The sequence below is a fragment of the Triturus cristatus genome, chromosome 3_2, assembly GCF_964204655.1.
Source record: "Triturus cristatus chromosome 3_2, aTriCri1.1, whole genome shotgun sequence".
Taxonomy (NCBI): Eukaryota; Metazoa; Chordata; class Amphibia; order Caudata; family Salamandridae; genus Triturus; species Triturus cristatus.
In genome coordinates this window covers 229,121,928-229,141,813 of record NC_140584.1, presented here as the reverse complement: position 1 = coordinate 229,141,813, position 19,886 = coordinate 229,121,928, and the positions used below count along the sequence as shown (strand labels likewise).

General features: G+C 41.0%; 1 protein-coding gene across 1 annotated transcript in view; it reads left to right on the top strand.

Annotated features, from left to right (window-relative positions):
• LRP1B (LDL receptor related protein 1B) overlaps window positions 1-19,886 on the top strand; it is a 3,634,433-nt gene that overhangs the window by 3,473,680 nt on the left and 140,867 nt on the right. Inside the window, exon 85 of the mRNA XM_085647014.1 lies at window positions 19,334-19,495. Within this exon, the coding sequence (XP_085503140.1) occupies window positions 19,334-19,495 (162 nt within the window). The remainder of the gene's footprint in view (window positions 1-19,333; window positions 19,496-19,886) is intronic.

Sequence of the window (19,886 nt, the reverse complement as noted above, 5' to 3'; positions counted from 1 at the left end):
CTCACCCTGTTTCCCATATGCTAAAAATCCCTGTGCTTTGTAATTCTAGGTATGCACCACATCAGGTAATTCCATATGTCTGAAAGACATTGAATGTGAACTATTGGCAAACATAGTTTGGTGGGTCCGCTTATCAAACATTGCTATCCCTGGAAAATAACTGAATATCCATTTGGTATGCAGTGACCTATGGGCCACAGAATGGCAGGAAGATGCTCTGCTGCAAAATAGAGCCTCTGTCTGAGTTTTTATATTGATTACTTCCATGTTTTTGTTCTGTAAAGAACACTTTAGATTCCATAGTGCATACCTGTGGATTTGCTTACTCCGTATGTACCATTTTAAGTTCTGCTAAGATTAAAATGAATAACTTAAAAAAAAGAAAGTAGACTTGCACTGGATTGGACATTACAGGACTATTTATAAGCTAGTTTCCATCGCTCATGCACTGCATAATGTGGTGCAAGAGTGACTCAAACCTTGCATGTGATTTATGAAACTACGCAAGGCCATTTTGCGTGGCCCCATAAATTTGGTGAAAGGCAGCTCAGTGCAAATTGCTCTGTTGCCTTACTTTGCCCTAGGAAGCCATTTCGTGGACTTAGCCTGGGTGTTCCTCAGCAACTTCCATGATTTGCGGAGCATTCCCAGATTTACCAGAACTGGTAGACCTGGGACTGAGCAAAAAGATACACCATATCAGGTGAGAAGTAACGAGGAGAAATATCTTTATTTCTCCTCATGAATTTCTAAGTGTGCTGCATTCTGCAGCATACAAAGTAGGAGGAATATGCCTCTCAGGATTGTTCTTGTGCAGGAAGGTTTAAAAGCATTTAAAAACACCAATACATTAAATGAATAAGACTTAACACACAATAAAAACCCAACACCAATGTATACAAAATGGTTATATTTTTACGAACAAATAGACAACAAAACGATAAAAATCAAATGTAGGGAACCAGAGACATGAATTTGTAAATATTCAAAGTAAAACCAGCACTTAGAATCAAATAGCCCTCAAAGGGTTAAAAAGGTCATGCTGGACCAGGACAAAGCCAAGAGTTCTTAACACTTACCCCCAGAAGTGTTTTTCTTGATGCAGGAAAGTGGTTCACAGCACCAGCCAAGGGTTCATGTGCTCTGGTTTGCCTCTTGGGTCTGGGAATATAACTCCCACAAAGCACCTCGCCAACTATAAAGCTTTTTGCAAAAGTTGTTTAAAACTTCTCCAAACTTCTGGAACTTATTCTTGAAGTTCCTCTTGTTGGATGAAAATGTCATAAACACCAATCCAAGGGTCTAGGAGCTCTGACATGTCCTTGAGACTACAGTTCCCACAATGCGCCTGGCCAAATCCTTAAAAGTCCTCTGGACACACTCCAGGATGGGGATTTCTTGGTGGAGATGATGCAGGTGGTCAGTGTTAACCTGTATCTTTCAGGGAGTCCACTCCTTTATCCTTGTGAAACCAGGCAAAGTCCTTAGGGCTATGGTAGCAGATTGTAAAGCAGGTGCAGGCCTTCAAAGTACAGTCATGCGGGTGCAGATCAGGGTTCCAGCAGGGTAGTCTTTCTTTTCCTTGTTGTTTAAGGCAGCAGATCTGAGTTGCTTAGCAACTTTCCCGTATGTATTGAGTGTTCCTGGGCATCAATCAGGGAGACAGCACTGACCAATGGGATGCAGGGCAGCCGCGGCCCGTGGATCCCGTGCGATTCAGCACGCGCTACGAAATTTGTTTTATTTATTTAATTGTTTACTTACCTGCAATTATCCATATTCTGGTTTTTAGAACGCCCCACCCTGCCCCTCCCCCGCCCCGCCTTACCGCCCCACGGAACTCCCTCCACGGGCCGCGGCTGATGCAGGGTGCCACCCAAGGTATTTGACCACTTCCTCTAAAGTGTGCTATATTCTTGTCCCAGAAAGCATTATCCTTCCATAATCCACAATGTTGAAAATCCTCCTGAAGACTAAGATTTGGCTATGCCAACCCACTAGTGTGGCTAAGATTCCCTAACAGTCCCCTTTCAGCCCCTGCACTAATCTAATTGTCTGTCTGGCTGGGTTGAGGCTGCGAACTGCCCAAATTTCATTCCCTCTTTGAAGACCAGTTTGGCCACTCTACCCCCATCCTGCCCTCTGCTTCTGCAGTTTCAGTTCTCCTCCCACAGTAAATCATATGTCTCTCTAGCAGACCATGTCACACCTCATTAAGACAGCATGGTTCAGCCTGCCTGCTGGAAGGCTGTAGTTTGGCTCACTGAAACGAAAGTTCTATATCTTCTTTTCTGTAAAAGGTATAACAAATCTAACAATGGCAAGTTGCTGGATTTATCACAACTATTCTTTTAAGTCCTCGACCTATATTTTTATCTCCTTTCTATCGATTATACTTGATTAACATAATCCTTTGTTAGCATATGGAGCCACTCTATGAATTAAATTGGCGGTTTGTCCCTCATTAGGGCATATAAAACATATGCTATAATGGCCCTGCTTATAGTTCCAAGGGGCCCAATGGGAGACTTTAGAGGTGACTTGAATGTAAAAATATGGTAATTTACTACTTTGGAATTACCTTTATTTCCAAAGTCGAATTTGTATATAAAACAAGGTAGCAAGGCTAGGCTGACTTTTAAAATGGCAGCAGTCACTACAATAGTGCACACTTAAGTACATTAAGTCTACTGGGCCTTAAAGCCTACATGCCCTACCATACACTAGGGACTAACAGGTAGGTTGTCAGCACCAATTATAAATTTATACCTAATTACCATGTACTTCTAATCTAATCTAAGGTCTGGTTAGCAGAGCCCAGGACATAATCAGAGTCTGAAAACCAGCACCTAGTAGTCAGGATGGGGCAAGAAGTAGGGGGTAGTGACCCGGCTCAAAAGTCCTGGTTTCTCACAATAACCCATCCATAGTCCTCTTAATTCCTTCTATTTGCAGCCTCCTATGCTACAGTCATTATCTTTTGGACTATGAATTTAGCCCAGTTAATTAGTTAACTCGAATAATTTCTACACTTGTAAATAATGAAAGTAGTTCTGAAGTTTTCAGAAGGAGTGGGTCTGCTTCATGTAAAAGGATTTAATCTGTGTGAAGTGAGATTTTAACCTTTCTTCTACCATCAAACTGATAATGTGAGCTCTGCCGTTGACCTTACTTGGCATACCAGCATGACATCACAAACAGGGTTGGGGAAAGAAGGTATGTCTGCCTCATACTTTTCCTTAATCTGAAAACCAGAGACAGAGTCCTATTCACTTTTACTGTGACTGTGGGTGCTGCACGAATTAGGCTGATCCAAGCACAAAAGTCTTGACCAACACCAATAATCCCAGGTGGTGGAATCAAATCACTTTTCAGCAGCAAAGGAGAGGCTCACTAGTGGTTTCCATAAATTTCTTGTCCTGTCCAGTCAGCTGTAAAGCCTACCCTGATTTAGCCTTATGGATTATTGTGAAATGCAGCATAAATGCTCAATAAGATTCAGTATTGTGTTTAATTTCGAAATTCTGCTTGTCAATACCTTTGCAGCACTTTTATTTCTACGTTGAGTGAAATTGGATAATGTGACATCTTTCTTGACCATGACTAATATTGATATAATGGCATGTCTGAAGTCCCCTTATAATTCATCTTTGCAGTAGCCTCCTCGAACATGCTGAACATGTGAGGGCTAACCTGGGAGAGTAGTTGTTTGAAAAGTTCTGCATAAAAGCTATTTGGCCTGGAACCTTTCAACTCTGCAGCTGTTAAGGAGTATTTGTTACTTTCTTCTGTATAATGTCATGATCTGAGAGAGAACCTGCCTCCACCATCAACTTGAGGGTATTTTGAAGCTGCGTTCCCTCAAATTTCTCCCTAAACTTATACAGGTCTACATAATAATGTGCAAAAACCTGTGCGATTTCTTAGACTATAGAATCATTTATGGTGGACCCGTTACAGACTTCACCTACCCTTCTGGCCTTTTCCACTCTTTAACTTAATTAGACCAATAGACAACCAACTGTATCTCAAATCTTTTGTGTGATTACATAATGTGCTATTTTGCTGCTGCCACTTGTTTGAAATGGCTTCCCTGGTTGGCTGTGGCTCGCAGCCAGGCCAGGCACGAACTACAACTCTAGTAACGGTAAGCTAGATACACAATAACATAACTTGTGCTCATCCTCTGGTAGGTTGGTACAGAGCATTCATGCTTATCTACAAAGGCAATGAGTAAAGTATTTGTAGAAAACACGCACACACAGTAACAGAATGAATACATCATAAAAAGATTCCATACAGGTTTGAAAAATTAGAGAATATTTATCAGAGCAAAGTGAGACCACAGTGACAAAAAGGCGAGATATTAATTTTTGTGAATTAAATAAAAAATATTAATTAGAAGTTATAAGCAGTTAAAAGGTTACTTGATGTCACGAGGAATTGGGGCAGATCCAAAGTTCAGGCCGACTGCGATGGAGGGCAGGCCTGCTATAGAACTAACACAGGGCCCACTGAGAAAGTACTTTTGAATGAGAAAAGCACTGACGCTGAGGGTTCGGTGCGTTGATCTTTTCCACACAGTCGATTCACAGTGTTGTCATCAAGCTTTGTTGAAGTGAAGGCAATGTGTCACCTTTAAGCAACTCAGTGCGTCATTGTCAAGTTGCGCAGGCTGTAGTACCCCTGTTTTCGGGCAGCCTCTGTGTGGGTGTCGAAGTGCAATGAGGTGTAATTTATCATGCAGCCGATGCAATGCATCCGTTTTTGATGAAAATAGCTGCAGAACCCACTTCTGAGGCCCAGAACCTGGAGGGGGCACCTCAGACAAGTGTAGAACTCACAGAAGGCAGTGTTGGGCAGCACCAGTAAAATTGCAGGAAGTCTTTTGCATCCCTGAGACTTCCGAAAACAGGAGGCAAGCCAACAAGCCCTTAGAGATCACTTAGAGGGATGGCAGAGTTCTTCCAGCAGTGTAAGGGAGCAGCAGACAGCAGGGCAACAAGCACAGAAGCAGTCATTCCAGAAAAGCAGTGCACTTGAGTTTTTTACAGAGCACAGCAGTCCTTCTGACAGAGGTGCAGTTCAAGATCCAAAAATGTCTGATTTTAAGGGCTCATAGTCCCATTACTTATACCCAAAGTGCCTTTTATGTAGGGGGTGTCTTCAAAATAACTCACAAAGTGCACAAGGATCCCTTTTAACCCACTTCTGTCTTCCAGGCTAACCTGGGGGCGGTAAATCAGTGCTTTGTGTGTGGCCAGGACACTGCCTATTGAAGTATACATGCTACTCCTTCCATTCCTCCCTACCCCGGAAGACCCATCTGAATACACAGGAGTACCCAGAATGCAGATGAGCCCCACCTTCCTGTGTTTGTGGCTGTCTAGAGGGAATGTACAAAGTATAGCTTTCACCTAGCCCAGACGTGTATTGGAGAAAGGTTGCCAGGCACAAAGAGCAGTAAGTATAAAGAAATGTCAACTTTCTAAAAGTCCCTAGAAGGTAATATTTTGGTATATAATATCTGGGAGAGAAATAAAACCCAGGAATTGTCTACTTGGACAATAAAAGGCATTTTATTTTTTACAATAAAGGACAGTTTTAGGAGATTAACCCCCTCCAGGGTAATCCAACACCAGGGGAACACAGAAAAAATGTAAATAAAATGTCAGGCAGAACAACAGTGACCAACAATATTATACACACTTAAGGTCACTAAGTTACAAACTAGAGCACTACTGCACCCAAATTTAGTTCACATAAAATCTAGTGGATCATAGAGCAGGTCAACGATGTTTCAATCCCTTTACAATGTGTATCATAATCAGGACAATATTATAGCTTGCCTGGCACCATAACTAAATAATACAGTAATATTAATTAACACCTGTAACAACAATTGGAAAGAAAAGAAACCGAAAAATAGAAAGGGAATATATATTTTTTTCATATACAAAAGCTTAACAATGAAGACAATAGAGGGAGCATGCAATTAAACCTTTGATCATGCACAGTTTATAGCCATCAGACTGAAGCTTCTAATGTCTAAAAGGAAGAATATATGCCATGTGCCAATTGTACCAATTTGCACAATCATGGAAAAATGTAGATACCAAATTGTGCACTTTATCCTAAGCACATGCATTATTGGGTAGTATGATGCTTTGCTAACCTGGAACCATGGTGTTAATAAGTAATAAGAAGGCGGTCTTTTAATAATCCATGGTGCCTGGCGGAGGTGTAGTCTGTCATGGTAATCACATATTTGCTTCAACTGGGCTGGAATTTAACAAGGAAGAACCATTAAGGTTAGCCCATCTGTGGCAAAATAAGAAGGGGATTAATTAAGTTGGTTCATTGAACACCAACGTGCAAGGTACAGGAGGGCATCAAAGTACCAATTAGTGAAAGGCACGGTGGTCAGTTTCACACATAAGAGATTCAGGAAGGTCCCGACATTGCACTGTCGGTAAAAAATAAAATAAATCTCAGTATTTTGTAATTAGGGGTTAATAAGGGGTTAATGGAATTAATTAGGTGATGCTGTGCTCAGATGGGTATACTGAGCAAATGAAGGTTCGAAATAAAATACCCTTTGGTATGTTAGGGGTGTGTGTGACTGTTATTAAACTAGCCAATGGAATACTTAGTTTATGACTGTGACCTTCTGTGAGAGAACCATGTACTGCTATAAGCCTCTTATGTCAATAAGGATATTACTAGAGAGCCGATGTGGCCTGAGAACTGACTAGTCACTAGGTTAATGACTGAAGCTAGTAGTAGAGGAACGTGACCCGCTGTGAGGCAATCACGTACCAATATAAGGCTCTAAAGCAGCTAATGAAGACTCATTTAAGATGCCGCTGTGGGCTTAAAACATTACCCCTTGAAGTGATGGGGGCCAGTAGCCCCTATCACAGATGCCATAATGGATTCCATTGGTGGGGGACCCATCCTGCTATGGATCTTACCTGTTAGATGAAGGGGTCCCCAGGGGGTCCCAAAAAGAAGAATTCTGACCGCTTTCGAAACTGGCTGGTTGGTTAGGCGGCCAATTCTAAATGCATTGAGCATTTTTAGGCATTTCTAGGCAAAGGGAATCAAGTGAAGACAGCAGTGGCTATATTGATCCAGGTTGTGGGCAGGTGTGTATATTGACGCTTGGGAATATTTATTGCAAGGAAAACAATAAGTTATCGAACTCAATGAGCATTATAGAAGAAAGTATAAGAAATTAAAGAATAGTGAGTTAATAAAAGTGAACACCCATAGGATAATAGTCAACCATGGGGGCCATATTGAATTGATGTGAAAATGTAGATATATAACCAAATAGAACATGTGAGACAAGCATAAACATATGGCTGGTATAATATATAGTAAAATACCCAATGCAGTAAAGGGCATCAAGCTTTAGAACAAATGCATATCAGATATAGACATGTGATCAGGGGACATATGCATCAACATTACGATTTGCAATTTCTAAACTGTGATTTTTACCGAATCGCACTTTGCGGATCGCAAATTGGAATGCATAAAAAAAAATCGCTATTATTTTGAGAGTCAGTAATATTCTCAATCGCTATTTGCGATTTTGAGATACCGACTAGCAAATTTAGCAGATACCCTATTAGCATGTCGCAAAAAGCGATTCCTATAATACCATTCAGCATGATGATGTCAGAATCAGGAAGTGACCACACCCACAGTTACCTGTGTGCTGAGAGTGAGGAGGAGGAAGCAGACTGTTGGAAAACAGCATTTCAGAAAACTTTGAAACTTTAAAACCGGTGCAGTTACCAGCATGGCTTCAGAAACACCACAGAAGGAGTGCAAAAGCAACATTTTATTTAGTGAAAAGAAGTTGGAGATACTGATAGAAGAAGTATTGTGGAGTCATGAAAAACTGTTTGGGAAACAGTCACTGCAGGTCCTAGAGTCTGAAAAACGAAAATTGTGTCTGGGAATGCAAAGAAAAATTAAATGCAGTGGGAGTTTCTCAGCTCAGCAACTCAGATTTCTGCAAAAGTTGATATGACCTGCGGAGTCGTGCCAAAGAAAGGGTTGCAGAAAGGCTTGCTGAAGCCAAAAAAACAGGAGGCGAGCCATCCACCCAAACATTACCCAGAGCCATAGAGGACCTAGTGGAGTCCACCCTGCAGCCAGAGGCAGTTGTTGGAGTGACTACATGATTCCTCAGTAATGATTTTGGGTCTAATAAATCTAGTTGACAAAGCCACAATGTTGTCTTTGATTAGATAAATCCCACCTCAAATATAATTTGGTGTAATTTCTGCACGTTGCTGTCTTCCTTCAGCTGCTCTCGATGCACTTCCTGCTTGTTGTGATTGTAATGTCTCCTCGTCCTTGTTGGGATCACTATCTGATAGTTCAAGTGGTGCGCCTCTGGCAGCTGCTATGTTATGCAACATGGCACATGTGGTGACTATTTTACAGCAGGTGATTATCTGGGTAAGAGAGTGACATGTGCTTACCAAGCAGGAATCCTTCACCAAATTCACCCCCAAGGAGATGTCTATGTATGCCGCTGTGCCTGAAGATGTAGGAATCATGAGTACTCCCTTGGTATCTTGCCACTAGGTCTGTGATGATGTTCTTAGCATTGCATATCACTTGTATGTTCAGTGAATGATAACCCTTCCTATTCCTGAAAATGTCCTCATTCACTAAGGGAGCATATAGCTACATGTGTCCCATCTATGCAACCAATTACATGGGGGGTGTTGGCTATCTGGTAAAAAGCCATTTTTATTTCAAGCAATTTCTGTAGGGTATTTGGGAATCTTATGTGGTGGTGCATCCTCAGCAACATAGCGTCCAGGAAGGCGTTAAAGAAATGCAATAGTATACTTTGGGATACACCTCCAGCTGCAGCTATTACCCCCTGGAAGCTATCTGATGCTAGGAGGTTCAGGAAACACGGGACCTGCACATGTTTGGGGATGGCATGTGTCCTGCGAATCTGACACCACAGTAGAGGGTCTAATTCTGCAATCAGATCTTGTATCATTGCTGCATTTAATCTATACTTGTCTTAGATCCTCCTATGTCTGCCCCAACAGTGTAACGCACACTCTGAAAATGCACTTCTATATCCTCCTTCTCCTCTGTGCTGCTGCTCTTAGCCTCATCCCCCACGCCATGATGTAGAGCGCTGCCATTGTGATACATTCTGAGGCCTTCTGGGCCTGTTCAAATTCTTTTGCAAATGTTTCCCACCTGATTTGATTGTTTTCACCTGGTTACCACGTAGTTTGATTTGGTGGTATTTTGCGATTGCAAAATTGTGATTTCTGAGATATACGCAATTTGCGATTTTTCATTTATAGCTTTGTGACTACGAAATAGCAATTTGCAAATAAGGAGTCACAGTTTTAGAAATCGCAAAATAGGTTATCGCAAAAAATTGCGAATACCTGTTAGATTCTGTGAATTTTGCTTGATGTATTGCCTATTGCTATTTTGCGATCGCAAACGTCCAATTTTTTTGTGATTCGCGCTGTTTGCAATCGCAAAATAGCTTGATGCATCTGGCCCCAGAAATCTCATTTACTAAACACCTGTTTATAAAGTATTGATTGGTCACCAGTATTGAGAAACATGATTTAGATCAAGGCTGTCCAGTCGTTCATCCTGTTCAATACACTATGGAAACTGTCAGTTTTCAAAATCCATTTGAATGACATTTTGTTAAGGATTGTTGCATTATCTCCTCCACGAGCTGGTGCCTTTATGACTTCGATCACCTGCCATCAAATGTCATTTTCAGGATGTCCCAGTGTCTCAAAATGTTTCATGGATAGTGTGTTCACTATCTTGCATCTTGCTTCTGAGTAATGTCAGGTGGCTCTTGTGTTGGCATATTTGTATTCTTATCCTTTGTGCCGCTCGGCCAACAATAATCAGGTGACAGGGACAAGTGATTGCATGAATTAGATTCTGGGTATTACAGTTGGAAAAATGTGTGAGAGTAGTTCTTGCATTAATGTGTACAAATTCTTTAGATTCAACAATATAGTCACATAGAATACAATCCCCACACTTATAATGCCCAATCAGAGGTGCAGAGACCCAAAAGTCATATAAAGTATGCTGAGTTGAAGAGGGTACAAGACATGCCAGACCAAAAGGCGAATTAATTATTTTCTTTAGTTGATTTGAAATTGGTGAGAAAGTGGTTACACACAAAAATCTATCCATAGTTTTCTTAGGTGTAGGGGTGAGCAATACCTCACGTGGGCTATACCATACCCTTTTTATGGATCTGTTGATCAATTTATGTGGGTAACCCCTTGTAAGTAGATTGTTTTTCAGAGTCGTTGCTTCTCTAAAAAAATCATGTTTGAAAAAACAATTTCTTTGCGTCCTTAGAAACTGATAATACGGGAGTGAGTCATGTAATGCCCTTGGGTGGTGGCTAAAGCACGCTAAAAGTGTGTTGCGGTCAGTGGATTTACGGTACAATGTTGTATACAGCTCTTCTTCATTGTGTCTTATCAGCAGGTCCATGAATGAAATTTCCTCATTACTAAATTGGAAAGTGAATTTAAGTCCTTTACAATTAGAGTTAAGCCATATTATAAATGTATTGAGTCCAGTCTCTGCTCCCTTCCAGGTTAAAAATATACCATCAATATATCTTTTCCATATTAGTATATTGTTACTGAATGGATTGTGTTTTATGACAATCATGGTAGTTTTAAAATTGTCTAAAAAGTGAATGGCAACATTGGGAGCATAAACAGTTCCAGTGTAAGTCCCTTTATTTGTTGGTAAAAATGGCTGTCAAATAGACAGAAGTTTGAAGTGAGTGACAGTTGTTGCAGTTCCACAATGAATTAAGTGGACACTGAATAGGGTTGTTTCCTTCTGTCTAAGGTCTGTCAAATAACATTTATTCCATCACCCTGAGGTATGGTTGAGTATAAGGATTCAATGTCCAAAGTACACAAAAAGGCAACTGATCTAGTCAAAGGGCATGTGTTCAATTTGGTTTATCATGTCAGTACCGTCTCTGACATAACATCTAGGGATCGGTACAAAATCTTTAATAAAACAATCAATATATTGGCCAACAAGTTCAAATATTGATCCACAGCCCAAAATTATTGGTCTACACAGGGAAGTTTCTCGATTCTCATGCATTATATATGTGTATACATCACCTGCATCCTGGGATTTCTGGTTTTTAAAAAAGATATTCTTTCTTGATGATATACCCTGCTTCACAGCCTTTTTTAGTAATAGAGGAAATTTTGGTCTGCAGTTCCTTCGTGGGGTCCCCTATGTGTTTCATGTAGTGTTTAGTCTTACGATTTCACTTTTGTAATGATCCACACCCTGTAATGCAATTCCACCCCCGTTTTCTGCCAAATGACAATTAGTGTGTTATTTGATTTAAGTTCTGTTAAAGCCTTTTTCTCTACTATGATGTACTATATGGGATAAAAGCCCTCTATTGTTCCAGATCCGAGATTTCTTTTAGAACCAGTTTCATGTAGGTGTGTACTTCTGGTGGAATGGAGGAATTGGGAGGGGAGAAGGTAGATGAGGGTCTAAAATCTGTATATGCATTAGTTGGGGGACAAGGATTGTCTTGGAAAAATGCATGCTGTCTTATCTTTCGAAAGAATCTGAACTTATCAGTCTGTAGCTCCAAAAAATGTGATCGGACTGTCGGAGCAAATGATAAGCCTCTGCTTAATAATGTAATTTTAGCAAATGATAAGTTATGTGCAGAGAGATTAACAATGGAGATGGTTTAAGTGGCATTAGGGCAGGGTGAAGTAAGTTTGGAGTTGTTGTTCCTTGGTTTCCCCAATGGAAATACTTTTGTCATGTTTGTCTTTTGCCTGGTGTAGTGAAAGGCTATTATACTCAACCCCTGCCTCTCTCTTTTCTGGTGGGTCCATGTTGGCCTACCCCCACAATCGGGGTTTTGGTTAGTATTTGACAAGCTAGTCCCTTCAGCTGGGTCCAAACTATTGGATACTTCTGCTGAGGTGTCAGTGAATGTCATCAGATTCTTTTGTTTATTAAATTTGCCCCAAGGTCATTTTAAATTTGGGTTGTGAAAATTTCTCTTATTGTAAAAGTCTTCGTTAAAGTATGGATATTTCTTTTCAAATGTGCAGTTATGTATGTCTTTTATGACTTTTTGTCTTGTCCTATACAAGTAAATTCTGTTATACTCTTGCCAGTTTTTTCCAGTAAACTCTTAATGTCTGTTATTACACTAGCTTCAGATATCTGTTTCTCAAGGTCTGTTATCTCTTCCAATAGTATTATGGACTGTTTAAGAGCTGTATCTATGCCAAGCACCATCCAGTGCCGGGGACAGGTAGTTCCAATAGAGAGGAAAATATGTATTTTTTTATCATCCGTAAAATAACCCCGGGATATTTCTGTCCCTGAGACCTACAGGTATGATGTCTGCGTTTAGGTATTCTGTCAACATTCAAATCATCAGTTGTAATTTGGTGTATTTCTTCCTCCATCTTTCAAGTTGTTCCGCAATACTTGTACCTGCTGGTTGTGTTGTTTCTGCAGGGTCAGAAAAAAGTAAGGTCCCTTCTAGTATCTTCTTAATGTATTCATCGGTGTTTAACAGAGTGTGATCGGACATGCTACCGACAAAAATGGAAAGGTTTTTTATTTGAAAAAAGAATAAGGGAGAAGGGAAGCTGGGAAGAAGTGGGGGATATATAACCTACCGTAGACTAGACTCTCTTTTCCTCCGTTTTGATCTAAATATGCAATAGTGTTGGCTAGAATTCTCTAATCCTTTACCCGCGCTCAATTTTAGTGCCTTGAACTTTGGGCTGATTGCCCTGTTGATGTCCTTTCCCCATCCTGACTGACTCCTTGAGTTTTACCCTATGCTAAAGCCTTTTCCAGTTCATTGTTGTCACTTTGGCTCTTGTCATACCTTGGTAAGTTCTCGCAGCCGCCACAGAGCCTCCCCCCGATATATGTGAGCCTTCTTCTCACTTATCGTCCTTGTTTTAGGATCCCATGTGGGTACTACTGCTATGCACCTCATTTGGACTTGCTACTCCTGATTTCCTGGGTTCTTCTATTCACCCAGAATAGGCCGCTTAGTCCCAAGAGTCATTCCAGATGTGCTTCTGGATTGCACGCCAGGTAGCTATTCCTCGGACACTTCCCCATACTGCCAATCAGTCCAGTACCCCTTTCCTGATTCTCTCTCCCCCTCTATTTCTGCAGCATTTTGAAATTATATGTGCAATTGTGTTCTGATGATGTCTTGAAACGTCAGTTTGAAACACTGTTGACAATATACAGAGAACTTATAGCTCACTTGGCTCCTAACATGCTTCAAACACAGTGTAGTCTAATTTCTCATGTTATGTACTAATTTTTAGCATGCCTTTTTCATTGCCACCTTACCACGTGTCTCATTTGCACCGTTCACCCTATCACGAGCACTATGTGTGCACTTTTTTGATTACACCTCCTTTGAGGAAATATATTGCTGTCTGAATTACTGTGTTCCTGCCACAAGACCAAATACAGACAGTGATATTTCACCATATTTTTTGTCCCCTTTTTGTCTCCTTTTTCGTACTATATCTACACTTGATTAATTGTGTTTCAAATATTACCTGTTGAGGCAGTCAGGTATGCACCAATGCCACCATGTTTAGGGGAGAAGCACATGCACTTTAGCACTGATTAGCAGTGGTAATGTGCTCAGAGTCCTAAAGCCAACAAAAAGAGTTCAGAAAAAAGGGGAGGAGGAAGGCAAAAAGTTTAAGGTGACCCTTCAGAGAGGGCCGTTATCCAACACTACCTCATTGTTGTATTGTGTGTGGGCTGAATTTAACTTTTTTAATCCTAAATCAGTCAGCATATTGCTCACATCTATTTGTACTTCTACCACTTTCTTTGCTATAGTTTCTATCTTTTTCAATCTGATTATCATCTTATAATGCACTTAAGCTCTTTGTTGGAACAAACAACTTCAGATCCCCACTATAATACCAAATGCTCACATGCCGTTGTAGGTGAAGAGAGGCCTAATGATAAACATGCTACAAAATGTGCTTCTAAGAGTTAAATTAACATGCAGAGGAAAAAACAGTGTTAATTGGTATTGTTTGAGCTCACATTACCTTATGTGTAATGATATCCTGGAGATACTCCCAGACCAACCAACTGCGGCATATCAGGATTATACCATTTCAAAAGGGAAAGATTTTTAAGCTAGTATGGTTACTCCTTGTAGGATGAGGCTAAACCATGCATGTGACAAAAACACATTTCTTTCTACCTAGGATCTTGTAAACCATCCCCAGTAAATGTATGTCTTGTAATAAGATCAAAAATGAGCTCACACCTAAGACACTGGGGACAGCACTCCTCTCGATATTGACTCCAAGACTATTAACATCCCAGTACTATTTGAAAAGCTCATGTTCATCTTTCTCAAGCCTGACCTGTTATTTATGCTTCCAAAATAAGATGACACAATATAAATTACCATTAAAAAACCACTCCTGCAGCTCTTGAAATCCCAACATACCATCACACCAAAGTAGGAATGGCTATAGTTCCCCAAATACCAATTCAAACTCTTTACACACTGAAGTCAAATACCCTACTATAGTTATTAAATGCGTCAAATACAATAGAGCTGCCTGCCTCAGTGCAAATAATTGATGTTTGAAGAACCTGCAATAAATCATTGCAAGTTATCTCAAAACATAATCAATCTGGTGCTCCTTTAACGTCTGAGGTACTTTATGGGCCCTGTTCATGGTGTGGGTCCAGGCCAATGCCTTCTATATCTGCTATAGTCCAATCCACTACTGGATTGCCACTAGAGAAATGGGATGGCCTCCGTCTCTCCCTGGAGTTTTATCCTTCTTCTTTTTGCCCATATGACATTGTGTCTGTCTTCTTCAACTTAGGTTTATCTTTGCCTTGTCAGCTCTTTAAATTCTGCCACCCAGTCCTTGTCCACTTCTATGGAATAAAAAAAGGAATGTTTTGGGATGTTCATCACTTTCAGTCGTACAGAGAATAGGAGTGTGTAGTCTAGGTGCATTACTTTCATCTTCATCACGCCATTCGAGGTTGTTTTTGCTATGACTGCAATCCAGAAAGATGATGGCTTTCAGGGTTTCAAACATTACTTGTTCAGCTTTGCATGCCTTTTTTAGCTTTGTTTCTCCTGGCTGGCATCATGGGATCAACGATCTGTAATCTTGGTTCATCAGCCAGAAAAAAAGAACCAGCTATCCAAAACAAGCTCTTGTTACCAACTGCCAGCCCCTTTGGACATCCCTACTGATCTCAGGTTCTTCTGAAGCTCATGGGACCTGATATCTTCCAATCATTCTTCCAAAGATGAAGGACTATGGTGGAAGGCTGAGAGAGTGTGTCAAGCTTCTGAACTTTGGTGTGGGGTGCTTTCATACCAGCTTCTCCCTGATATGTGACCTTCAGTCCTTCAAGCACAATGCGAAGGTCCTGAAGAAAAACGTGTAATTTAGATTTTTAACCTAGCCAATCTTACTTTCCAATTCAAGTATGATATTGTTGGATACTTTTAGAATGATAGTAGGAGAATAGGTATTTCTGAAATCTGCATCAATCAATTTATTTCACATTCACACAGGCATTGTAGAACCTGCAGCCACTAATGACTTGAGGTCCGATTATGAGTCTGGCCACCAGACTCGCGGAGGTGCAGTGGTGGTGATCCAGCGCCCAACACACAGGCGGTAAGACTGCCCCATTACGAGTTGCGTGGTTGGACCACCCTAGGACTGCCGAGGACACCCGTGAACCGCTATGCCCTGGAGGTGGCACAGAAGTCAGTAGCCACAATATGCTTGGCGGGACCACTGTGGTCCTGCCAAGCATATTTAGAGTTTCCTCTCCACTGGGGGTGTCATGGAGGTTCCTCGTCCAGGTACACCATGGTGGAGAGGAGGCAAAGGAGGCCCCACAGGACCGCTGTTCTTCCACCGCATGTGGATGCACACAAGGGGGCATAACAGGTCCCCTCCGTGCCCATGTACACCAGTTCCTGCATGACCATGCCGTACAGCAATCTTGTTGTACGGTCCTATTGCAGTGCCTTTTTTAAAGGTACCACTGCTTTTGAAAGAGGCACTGCAGTGGGACAGCCACGCCATCCTGCCACCAGAACATTTTAAAGTCATAATCTGGCAGGCGGGCAGCAGCGAATACCAGTGGTGCCGGCCGAGGCGGTGAAGTAATCGGCTCCTAAGTGTATTTACCCATTTTCCATTACTTGAGAGCTGAGTCCCCTCACTTTCTCTATTGAATTTTTGGCTGCCAGTGTTATATCGTACATCAGTGAGCACTGAGGCTATAGCCAATCACTTTCAGGGCCAAATTAAGAAGTCTAAATTGTAGTTAAAACAATTATATGGAATACCCATGATTCAGCCACCCATAGAAATGTTGTTCTTTTATTGTCAAGGCTGATGAAATATATTGTGATGAGCTTCCAATAGACTCTTTACCACCCTAAGCCCCCAGAGCACTTCTACCTCCAGTTTACACTGTTGTTGGTCTCAATTATGAGTGAGCAGAAGGTAGGGTTATCAAGCATCTCAATCTTTCGAAAGTCGAGGGGCAAGCATCTTCACATTCAGGCTAGAAAACAACTGGAACAGTCAACAAACCTCAGTCATAGAGGAGGGAGAGCACCAAAGATGTACAAAATTCCCCATGATACTGCAATCCAGGCCCTCAATGGTGCAGTTTATGTCAGGTATGCAGATCCTCTAACCAATTCTCTTTGTTCTTCTCTTATGGGGCAGAACTATCAAACAAATGAATGGTAACATCTGGTCTCCACGCATCTCCTCCAGTTGTGCCTTCTTCCTGCAGGTCACATGAAAAGACATCAGCTGCATAGAGAGGGAATCAAGGATTACGCTGCATTAGAAAATAGGCCCTACACCTGATCCTGAGCATTCAATCCTCTTTCTGTTTGAGGAATTAAAGGCTTTTTCTCAGTATCTTGGAATCAGAATCTGTCCTAGCTCCCATATAGATCCACCACAGCAGCAGGGGAAAGGGATGGCAGTTCTTATATGCTCACCCGAAATTTGGATACATTTTCAGGTCTTGGCCTTGGTGATCTGTCAGTTGCTAGCACAGCGATTTTACAATTCATCAGTCCTCCATGTGCACTGCTCCTCTGGCTCCTCTGGGTTCAGGTGTGTTTTCCATCAGCAGATAGGCCACACTGGGAAGGCAAGCCCCAATCCATTGTCCTCAGGGTTCAGTCATGGCCGGTTCTACATGGCCCATAAGTCCCCCAAAACAGTAGATCAAGTCCTAGGGCCTGATTTAGATCTTGGTGGGACTCCTGTCCTCCCTTCATGGCACCAGTTACAAGTACTCTGTCGAGCTGACAGTCTAGCCCACCTTATTTAGATGTGGGCTGTCTGAATTGCAGTCTGCATCAACATCCGTCAACGTGGCGGACTCCTGTGCTGACCAATAGTACTCGGTCTCCATCAAGCCCGCGGGTTTGTGCCAAGCCTATTTAGTTTTCCCCACTGTGTTGGCATTGACCTAGTGGCAGATTCCTGATGGAGTGAGTCCCTGGTGGGGTGGAAATTGTTAAGTACTACTTATTATTGTGACACCACACATACATGTTGTGTTTTCTTCAAAAATATATGTAGGTAATTAACTATGTCTTTTTTTTTTACATAAAGTATAGCACCCAAACAACATGCACACACTATTGAATGTAGTCCCAAGGGCACCACAAGCACCACATCCACAACCACCATGACAAACAAATATTTGTTTTTAAGTGTCAATACAGGTGTGTTCATTTACTTTGATAAGTTGTAAAATGAACACTACTGTGTTAAACATAAAAACACTTATGTGTAAGAGCATTGAAAAAATACACGAGGCCAAAGCAAATGTTAACAAATGATGACTAGTAAGACAAGTGAAAAATAAGCTTACATGAGATCCCAAAGACAGCAGAGTTGATTAGCCTTATGGTCAAATAGTAGCAGCAAAGGAAGGACATGAATAATGGGGTTAAAGTTGAAAATGGAAGTGGAAAAAATAAAAAAATTGTAAGTTTCTATCTCATTTCCTTCGATTCTGCCAACTCAAGTTTGGAGGTGTCCCCATCAAAGTTTCCTTGATGTAAAGGCACATTGTAATTGACCCGGCGGTAATATTTCCCAGCCTCCCTCCAACAGCTGCTTTTGCCTATGATGCTGACAACATGGGCAGACAGTTCTGGTGGAGTTTGCGGCACTCAGACTACCGTCCATAGACCCACCAACATCTAAATAGAGCGGCTGAACAGCCAAGTAGGCAGGTGGTAGAACCATCTGAAAAGGGATGGCAGGACCATATCCTTCAAAATATAAATCAGCCCTTAGTGTCTTAGATAAAGTACCAGCCCAAAGGTGCATGGTGCATGGGAAACAATTTCAACTTGGGAGCACTTGAAACAATTAAGAACTGCAATTTTCAGGGTGCATTAAAGAGAACTGGGTCTGATATTCTAGCCCGCTTTCCCTGTAATTTTTAAGCTCATCCTGGAGCTTTTTATCTGCTTAGTCATGGGATGCATCTGCATTCTTTGGATTGATACTGTATCTGAGAGACTATAAAAACACCCCCAAATCTATATGGCTACTTTTTGCTGATGAATGTAGGGAGCCAAGAAACTCATAGCCATAAATGTCAAGCACTGGCTGCGCTCATATCCATGAACAACACTTTCTAGTTGTAGGTTCTAGAAACTACTCTGAACTGCAACAACCAAAATGCATTTAGGAGAATTAGTGGTGATGTGCTGGAAATGTGTCTACCCCCGTCCTATTACACCCTTGTAACCATATGCCTCTCATCCTGCCCTTTGGGCCAGTCTTTATATCAAACCCTGTTCTCGAATCTACCCTTCTAAGGTACATATTAACATTAGAGATATGATTTACATGATTATTGAAATCATGCTCAGAATATTCATATGTGTATTGTATAAACTGCATATCTAATTTTAAAACAATTGACAATTCAAAATATGAAACTATTTATACTGACCTTTTGAAAATTAGATGGTAATTGTTTTCAACACAGAAAAAACGTTGTCAATCTTTAGCATGTTTATGTAGTACGAGTATTCCTTTGTAAATATTCCTTTCCTGTCATATTAGTGATAGTCATTAGGGGTGAAGAAAGTTGGAAAGATCTGTACAGACTAGAAACAAATGTCCTCTTAATTTATTGAATTTATTCTCTTATGTTTCCTTTTTAACAGGGAGGCCCACATGTAAATGTGTCCTCGGTTTTACGGGACCAAACTGTAGCAAAAAAGTATGTGAAAATGTCTGTCAAAATGGGGGAACATGCAGTGTTACACCTGGGAATCAGCCATCCTGCCATTGCCTGACTGAGTTCACTGGAGACAGATGTCAATACTGTAAGTAACAATATATATATTATTATTATTTTTAAGATTTTGTTGTTATGTTTGCAAAGGTGTATTTGACTGTAATTGTTTGCATTATAAAAACTTAAAAAATGAAATGATTACTTTAAACAATGCTGATATGTGATGTTTCCTTTAGACTTGCCCTAATAATATACAATAACAAAAATTAGATATGAGAGATGTGAATAGCAGAAATGTGAAAAAAGGAGGTGTGAAAAAATAATACCCTGAACCCATATCTAAGCAGAAGGAAGTTACTCCAGTAATAATTCACATGTGAGGGATAAACACTATTTGATGGGGAGAGGTGTCCAAAGTCTTTTGTAGGTGTTTTGTTTAGGCTCCCACAAGCCTTTTTCTGGATTGGCAACCCAAAGGC